Source organism: Strongylocentrotus purpuratus, unplaced genomic scaffold (assembly GCF_000002235.5).
Source record: "Strongylocentrotus purpuratus isolate Spur 01 unplaced genomic scaffold, Spur_5.0 spur5_scaffold_17, whole genome shotgun sequence".
NCBI lineage: Eukaryota > Metazoa > Echinodermata > Echinoidea > Camarodonta > Strongylocentrotidae > Strongylocentrotus > Strongylocentrotus purpuratus.
This window is the reverse complement of record NW_022145602.1, coordinates 4,015,503-4,024,694: the sequence shown is the minus strand read 5'-3', so window position 1 is coordinate 4,024,694 and position 9,192 is coordinate 4,015,503. Positions and strand designations below refer to the sequence as shown.

Genomic DNA, 9,192 nt, shown 5'->3' with positions numbered 1-9,192 from the left:
TCCTCGACATAAATATACGAATTATTTCGTTAACTTAGTCAGTATCATAGCTATATATTTAAATGCAGGTGCGTAGCTTGAATCCTATGGGGGGGGGGGTAGTGAGAAGCGAATCACTTAAAGAGCGCGCGAAGGGCCTCCCGCGCGAGGCTTTGACGTTTCATTGAATTATGAGAGAAAGCAGACGATTCGTTGTAGTGTTCTCGACTCTTAATCCTTATCTGACTTTATGGATTTCACCCTCCCGCGCGAAGCGCGGAAGCTCAGACGTTTTTTAAAATAATTAGGAAAGGAAGACGATCCGTATAGTACCATTCTCGACTCTTAATCCTTGTCTGAATTCAGTTTTCCCCCTCCCGCGCAAAGCACGGAAGCTTAGACGTTTTATTAATTTATTAGAGAGAGAAGACGATTCGACGTACTGTTCGCGACTCTTAATTCTTGTCTGAATGAAGTTTCCCCCTACCGCGCGAAGCTCGGAAGCTTGGACTTTTCATTAAATTATTAGACAATGAAGACGATTTGTTGTACTGCTCTCGACTCTAAACCCTTGTATGAATTCAGTTTCCCCCAATCGCGCAAAGCGCGGAAGCTCTGACGTTTCATTAAATAATGAGAAACAGCAGACGATTCGTTGTACTGTTCTCGTCTTTTAATCCTTATCTGAATAAAGATTCCACACTTCCGCGCAAAGCGCAGAAGCTTTGACGTTTCATTAAATTATTATAAAAAAAGCAGACGATTCGGTGTAGTATTCTCGACTCTAAATCCTTAATTGCCTGAATTCAGTTTCCCCCAATCGCGCGAAGCGCGGAAGCTTCGACGTTTCCTTAAATTATTAGAAAAAGCAGACGATCTGTTCTACTGTTCTCGACTCTTAATCCTTTTCTGAATTCAGTTTACCCCCTCCCGCGCGAAGCGCGGAAGTTTTGACGTTTTATTAAATTATTAGAGAAAGAAGACGATTCGTCGTACCGTTCGCGACTCTTATTCCTTTTCTAAATGAAGTTCCCCTCTCCCGCGCGAAGCGCGAAAGCTTTGGCGTTTCATTAAAATATTAGAGAAAAAGGACGATTCGTTGTACCGTTCTTGACTCTTAATCCTTGTTTGAATTTAGTTTACCCGAAATGTTAAACCTCTGATTTCTTTAGCTGATATTATAGGAAAGTCAAACTTCTAGAAAATACAAGTATTATAGTTGTAGTCTCTCTCGATGTCGTCACAGCGGATAAAAGTCACAGTTAGTAAGGGTAAAAAAGCTTGTCGGCAAACCGACATTATACATCTCACCAACTTCAAATTCCTGCATTTATATAGTACCCGAGGATCGAGCAAGAATACCGACACAGCTGACCCGACACAGCAATATATTTATGCGTGTCTTTCTTGCTCCATCGACGAGACGACTCCACCCAACAACCCCCCTCTCTTTTACTCCCACCCACCCTCTCTCCGGCTCTTAGCTCCCCTTGTTTCCTTTTCTCTTTTTTCTTCCTTTTCTCCTTTTCTTTCTTTTCTCTTTTATTTTCTTTCCTCTCTCCTCCCTCTTTTTTTTCCTCTCCTTTTTTCCTTTCCTCTCCTTTTTTCCTTTCTTTTCCTTTCTTTCCTTTCTATTCATTTCTTCTTTTTTTTTTCTTTTCTTTCCCTTTCCCTCTCTTTTTTCCCCTCCCCCTTTTCTCTTTTTTCCCGACGGCAGCGCAATTTTACCGACAATATCCTGACAGGTGGGGGTGTCGCACCCCCCACACCCCCCCCCCCCCTTGGCGACGCCCCTGCTTGTGTAGTGACTCGATAAGAAGAAGATCTGTCATTTCTACACCAATTTCTTTAATATTACTTCTTGGTACATGTCACTAAGTGATTCCAGCTCCAGTAGCAATCCCAGCTTTCATAAAAGAAAGGAGCTTGCAACTCCGTTTTAAGTTGGCTGAATGTGACATCATTGTGATCATAAAGGTTCAATTTCAATAAATCAAAAGGAATTAATAATAATAATAATAATATTTAATTTGTATATAGCGCATAATACAAATGTCTCTAAGCGCTTTACAAATATACTATTCACACTGAGTTGAAGTTATCATAAAAGGATGCGTATGCTATGTTACATCAATAGCTACTTATTGTAACCTTACAAAATTAGTCTGAATAAAATGCAATCCCTGCTGAGCTTACTCGCTATTAGAGACTTTTAGATTTGCACGTCGACAGCTTTGACTGCCACGTGTGACGTCATTTTGAGGCACTGCGCATGCGTCACGTCGTCTCAGTCGGCGATCGAGAATGCGTCAACCTTGATTTTCCTAAATCAAGTACGGTACTAGTATATGCCGCGTGCGCATAAAATATACAGTTCCTCAGGTAGACAAAGGACCATCCCTTCCCTGCTATTATGTAAAAATGTGTAGAACAGGTGTCACATGCATATTCACCTGTTCTATACATTTTTACATAATAGCAGTGAAGGGATGTTCTACCACAGCAATAGGTCATTTTCGTAATGTAGCCAAATTTAATGCATAAGTCTTTGTGAAGTGCCTCAATACAAATTATTTCATTCACCTGATAAGAATAATAGTATTTCAATAAACAGAATTCGAACTGCATATATTAGTTGTTGCCAGGTAGGACAAACATTATGGCTTGACCTACCTAGAAACACGTAATATATCCAGTTTGCATTCTGACTATTGAAATACTATTATTCTTATCAGGTGAATGAAATCATTGGTATTAAGGCACTTCACAAACACTTATGCATTAAATTTGGTTACATTACGAAAATGGCCTATTGTTGAGGGTAGAATGAGGAACTGTATATTTTGTCCTCTTTCTTTGTCCGTCATATTCATAGTGTTACTTCCTGCATGCATGTTTATCGCCGAGTGCAATCTAAAAGATTTCTAATTGTAGTCAACATGGGCAGTTGAGTACGTTGACACGCATGATCAGTCGGCGTTCGTCGTGTTCTCGTCCACTCAATCTAAAAGTCCCTATTTACTCATTTGAATTTGTGTTAACTGTTTTTGTGCGTATCATGCACATTAGCCCTTTTCCCTTTATTAGCCCCTGATTATCAAAAATCTCCTTAAATTGTTTAGATGCTGCCTGTCTTATGAATCAGAATTTCATATAATTTCACTCTTAACTTTAATTGGTTTCCTATCCCCCAACAAATCAATCTATCAATCATGCCAAAGTAAGATGAATGTTTATGGAAATCAACTTTTGAGAAAGAGGGGAAGGGGCAATAAGGCTATGATATTTGGAGACATGATTGTTAGCTCACAACCATTTAGGCATAATTGAGTCAGAGTCTTTTTTTTCAAAATTATATTATACTTGACAACGTTTCTCTTGTTATAAATTAGGGGAAATTGGATTGGCGTGTCACACGGAAGGGGGGTGCAAGTTATGAATCTCATTACCAGGTATGAACGTTTAAATGTTTCACAGTGTAATTCCTTTTTAATAAATATAATGCTTCCTGGGAGAAATTTCAATTGTTTAAAAATCTTTGTGGCTTACACCCAGTAAATAAAGATTGATTGATCGATCTGTACTTGAAAACAAGTCAGAAAGAAGTTATTCCTTTACCGAATCGCAAAAAAAGTAAGATCTTTCATCAATCTTATGCCGGAAAATTGTCGGGGAAATTGATATTCCTTATGATATGAAAGTATCACCTCGACAAAATCATCTGTTTGACCACTTCATCCTCGGCATATTGGATTGGTAGATTGCCTCTCTCATCCTTCACATCTAACTTAGCTCCATTCTCTAGGAGATAAAACACCAAGGCCTTCTCAGGAGATAGTTCGCCCCCGTAATGCTCTTCGGAGATCTAAAACAAAACAAAAATATATATATTTGTTTTTCTTAGTACATTATCGTCCATCAATAGTCAGGATGGATGAGCATCTTAGGCATGGTTTTACGCTGCCTCTTGGATTCACAGTAGTGGAAATACCGATTTATGTTGTAAACTTCCCCATACACACAAACTCAGAAACACACATCGACGTACACAACTTTCTTGGACCAACCACGGGTTTGAGATTCTAGGATTCACTAATGACCTATAGGAGCGGTATATGTCAGTCACACTGCCGTAACGACTCCATATGCAGACTCCAAAACTGACCATTATTTTGTCGTAATTAAACTTGTTGTCCAAACTCTCGTCGGTCTTGTGTCGGTCTCGTTTGCGTTTCTGGGGTATATGACTTACCTTTCTCAGCGTTTCACTGTCTTGCACGATTTTCTCGCTGCTATTGCAGAGTTTAATGGCTTTATGGAGACAGGTCTGTCCGTCAGGAGACTGGATATTGAGATCAGCTCCCTCGGAAACTAACTTCTCAATGGTTGAGATGTGACCGTGTTGGATGGCAAGATGGATATCCGTATTCTGGTCGAGCTAGACATAAGAAAATACGCAGCATGAAAACTTGAAAATAAAAAAGAAATATCAATTATTGACAATTTGACAGGTGATCAAGTAAATCCAATGATTAAAGAAAGTGTAACTTGTCTATGAAGTCTATGAAACAGTAGTGAGGTATAACTGGAGTTATAATTACGTATGATTATTATTGGTGATACAAAGTCAGCCTCGAGCTGGTCTAGTCATATAAAATAATGATAGGTAGCAATGCCTTATATGCTCTAAATTGAATTTCAGTACTTGTTATTAAAAACATCAAGGTAGATGACTTTGATGTAAAGATTTCTTTTTTAAATGTTTACCTTAGCATTGGAGTGGTCCATGAATAGATCAGCAATGCTTTGGTACCCGAGGACTAAGGACAGATTTAGAGGTGTCTGGCCATAAATGTCTTTTACGTCATAATGTGCTCCTTCTGCCATAAGGACTCTAGCAATATCAAGGTTACCATTCAAAACAGCACTGTGTAATGCAGTCCAACCATCATTATATTTCTCATTCACCTCAGCTCCTTGACTGATGAGATATGTCGTGACATTATGATGCCCCTTTCTGGCAGCAAGCTGAAACGCTGTCCTACCGTCGTTATTCTCCTTATTCACCTCAGCTCCTTGGCTGCTGAGATATTTGGTGACATCAAGATGACCCTGAAGAGCAGCAGCATGTAATGCAGTCAATCCATTATTATCTCCCCTATTCACCTCAGCTCCTTGGCTGATGAAATATTTGACGATATCCAGATGACCATTGAAAGCAGCATAGTACAATGCAGTGCTACCCACATTATCTCCCGTATTCACCTCAGCTCCTTGACTGACGAGGTATTTGATGACATCAAGATGACCATTTAAAGCAGCATTCAGAAATGCAGTCCTTCCCATATTATTTCCCCTATTCACCTCGCCTCCTTGACTGATGAGATATTTGGTGACATCAAGATGACCCTGAAGAGCAGCAGCATGTAATGCAGTCAATCCGTTATTATCTCCCCTATTCACCTCAGCTCCTTGGCTGATGAGATATTTGACGATATCCAGATGACCATTGAAAGCAGCATAGTACAATGCAGTGCTACCCACATTATCTCCCGTATTCACCTCAGCTCCTTGACTGACGAGGTATTTGATGACATCAAGATGACCATTTAAAGCAGCATTCAGAAATGCAGTCCTTCCCATATTATCTCCCCTATTCACCTCAACTCCTTGACTGATAAGATATTTGGTGACATCAAGATGACCATTAAAGGCAGCATTCAGAAATACAGTCCTTCCCACATTATCTTCCCTATTCACCTCACCTCCTTGACTGATGAGATATTTGGTGACATCAAGATGACCCTCCACAGCAGCATCACATAATGCAGTCCGACCTTTATTATCTCCACTCTTCACATCTGCTCCTTGGCTGATGAGATATTTGGTGACATCAAGATTACCCTTCCCAGCAGCAGCGTGTAATGCCGTCCCACCTTTACTATCGCTCTTATTCACCTCAGCTCCTTGACTGATGAGGTATTTGGTGACATCAAGATGACCCTCCTGAGCAGCAAGGTTTAACACAGTCCAACCGTCATTATCTCCCCTATTCACATTAGCTCCTTGGCTGATGAGATATTTGGTGACATCACGATGACCCTTCCAAACAGCAACGTGTAATGCAGTCCGACCTTTATTTTCTCCCGTATTCACCTCTGCTCCTTGGCTGATGAGATATTTGGTGACATCAAGATGACCCTTCCCAGCAGCAACGTGTAATGCAGTCCCATCTTTATTATCGCTCTCATTCAGCTCAGCTCCTTGACTGATGAGGTATTTGATGACTTGAAGATGACCCTCCTGAACAGCACGGTTTAATGCAGTCCGACCGCCATTATCACCCCCATTCACCTCTGCTCCTTGGCTGATGAGATATTTGGTGACTTCAATACGACCATTGAAAGCAGCATTGTGTAATGCAGTCACACCCACATTATCTCCTCTCTTATTCACCTCAGCTCCTTGGCTGATGAGATATTTGGTGACATCAAGATGACCCTGAAGAGCAGCAGCATGTAATGCAGTCAATCCGTTATTATCTCCCCTATTCACCTCAGCTCCTTGACTGATGAGATATTTGGTGACATCAAGATGACCCTGATGAGCAGCAGCATGTAATGCAGTCACTCCGTTATTATCTCCCCTATTTACCTCGGCTCCTTGACTGATGAGATATTTGGTGACATCAAGATGACCATTCATAGCAGCAAGCTTTAATGCACTCAAATCGTAATTATCTCCCCTATTCACTTCGGCTCCTTGACTGATGAGATATTTGGTGACATCAAGATGACCCTGATAAGCAGCAGCATGTAATGCAGTCAATCCGTTATTATCTCCCCCATTCACCTCAGCTCCTTGACTGATGAGATATTTGGAGAGATCAAGGTGACCATTGAAAGCAGCACTGTGAAATGCAATCATATTATTTCCCTTATTCACCTCAGCTCCTCGACTGATGAGGTATTTGATGACATCAAGATGACCATTCCTAGCAGCAAGCTTTAATGCAGTCCGACCGTAATTATCTCCCCGCTTCACATCTGCTCCTTGGCTGATGAGATATTTGGTGACATCAAGATGACCCTTCCCAGCAGCAACGTGTAATGGAGTCCCACCTTTATTATCGCTCTCATTTACCTCAGCTCCTTGACTGATGAGGTATTTGGTGACATCAAGATGACCCTTCAAAGCAGCATCGCATAATGCAGTCCAGCCGTAATTATCTTCCTTATTCACCTCAGCTCCTTGAATGATGAGATATTTGGTTCCCACAAGATGACCATTAAAAGCAGCAACGTGTAATGCAGTCCTACCGTTATCATCGCTCTCATTCACCTCAGCTCCTTGACTGATGAGGTATTTGGTGACATCAAGATGACCCTGCTGAACAGCAAGGCTTAAAGCAGTCCAACCGTCAATATCTCCCATATTCACCACAGCTCCTTGGCTGATGAGATATTTGGTGACATCAAGATGACCCTTCCCAGCAGCAACGTTTAATGCAGTCCGATCGTAAATGTCTCCCTTATTCACCTCAGCTCCTCGACTGATGAGATGTTTGGTGAAATCAAGATGACCATTGAAAGCAGCAAGGTGTAATGCAGTCTTACCTTCTTTCTCGCTCCCATTCACCTCAGCTCCTTGACTGATGAGGTATTTGGTGACATCAAGATGACCCTTCCCAACAGCAAGGCTTAAAGCAGTCCAACCGTCAATATCTCCCCTATTCACCACAGCTCCTTGGCTGATGAGATATTTGGTGACATCAAGATGACCCTCCTGAACAGCAACGTTTAATGCAGTCCGACCGTAATTATCTCCCTTATTCACCTCAGCTCCTTGACTGATGAGATGGTTGGTGACACCAAGATAACCATTGAAAGCAGCAAGGTGTAATGCAGTCTTACCTTCTTTCTCGCTCCCTTTCACCTCAGCTCCTTGACTGATGAGGTATTTGGTGACATCAAGATGACCCTGCTGAACAGCAGCGTGTAATGCAGTCCCACCGTAATTATCTCTCCTATTCACATTTGCTCCTAGGTTGGTGATATATTTGGTGACATCAAGATGACCCTTCCAAACAGCAGCGTGTAATGCAGTCCCACCGTAATTATCTCCCTTATTCACCTCAGCTCCTTGACTGATGAGATGTTTGGTGACACCAAGATGACCATTGAAAGCAGCAAGGTGTAATGCAGTCTTACCTTCTTTCTCGCTCCCATTCACCTCAGCTCCTTGACTGATGAGGTATTGGGTGACATCAAGATTACCCTGCTGAACAGCAAGGCTTAAAGCAGTCCAACCGTCATTATCTTTCCTATTCACCTCAGCTCCTTGGCTGATGAGATATTTGGTGACATCAAGATGACCCTCCCCAACAGCAACGTTTAATGCAGTCCTACCGTCAATATCTCCCTTATTCAGCTCAGATCCCTGACTGGTGAGGTTTTTCATGACATCAAGATGACCATTGAAAGCAGCACTATGTAATGCTGTCCAACCGTCCTCACATCCCCTTTTCACCTCAGCTCCTTGACTGGAAAGGTATTTGGCGATACCAAGATGATTCAGATTCTGAGCAGTACCGTATAATGCAGAGTAGCTGGGTACATATTTCGCTGCTTTAAGAGGTCCGAGTGAAGCAGCAAGATGTAAAGATGTTTGATTATCTAGACTCTCCACATAAGCTCCATGATATTTGAGATCCTTGACACTCTCCTGCCCATATTGGACCGACATGTATAAGAGTGGGTTTTCCATTTCGGTTTGTTTGATTTGTGTTTAAAACAAGTTTTAACAAACCCCGATTACCCCGCAAAACTGCATAATGGATCTCTTGATTCACATCATACATATACTGTGTTAAAGTCTCGCAGCATTGCTGGATCAATACGTTCTCTGGTTGCAGAGAATTATGTCCTATATTCCTTCCTTGCGATCATCTGTTAAACTGCCATTACCTGACATCGCTGTGTATTCGGAGAATGCTTAGAGTAACATTATATTCCTTTAATGTTTCATTGAAGCTCGATCTGTGTGAACTATGCACAGGAAAGCGAACTACATGTAGATCAAAACTGCTTACGACTAAGCAAATAAAAAGTTAATCATAAAGCTTGGTGTTAAAGCGATAAAACAATTGAACTTTAGAATCGCAACTCTTTGCAAATATCAATATCAACCAAGATAATACATTTGTTGTCAAAT

The 9,192-nt window shown here is 41.3% G+C and overlaps 1 protein-coding gene across 1 annotated transcript; it reads right to left on the bottom strand.

The window, feature by feature from the left end:
- Positions 1 to 3,682: 3,682 nt before the first annotated feature.
- LOC585350 (putative ankyrin repeat protein RF_0381) lies at positions 3,683 to 8,724 on the bottom strand. Its single transcript, XM_030988121.1, has 5 exons — positions 8,388 to 8,724; positions 6,114 to 6,440; positions 5,344 to 5,546; positions 4,232 to 4,417; positions 3,683 to 3,844 (listed from the first exon to the last, which is right to left on the bottom strand). The coding sequence occupies exons 1-5, from the start codon at positions 8,722 to 8,724 to the stop codon at positions 3,683 to 3,685; spliced, it is 1,215 nt and encodes a 404-aa protein (XP_030843981.1).
- Between the last annotated feature and the right edge of the window lie 468 nt (positions 8,725 to 9,192).

Bases quoted from the DNA above. Each gene is read 5' to 3' on its own strand.
- LOC585350 (XM_030988121.1), bottom strand. From the start codon at position 8,724: ATGTCGGTCCAATATGGGCAGGAGAGTGTCAAGGATCTCAAATATCAT. The intron at 4,418-5,343 runs GTGAATAGGGGA...TCTTATGTCTAG, and splicing joins TCATCAGTCAAGGAGGCGAG to CTCGACCAGAATACGGATAT. The intron at 3,845-4,231 runs GTAAGTCATATA...GTTTTGTTTTAG, and splicing joins ACAGTGAAACGCTGAGAAAG to ATCTCCGAAGAGCATTACGG.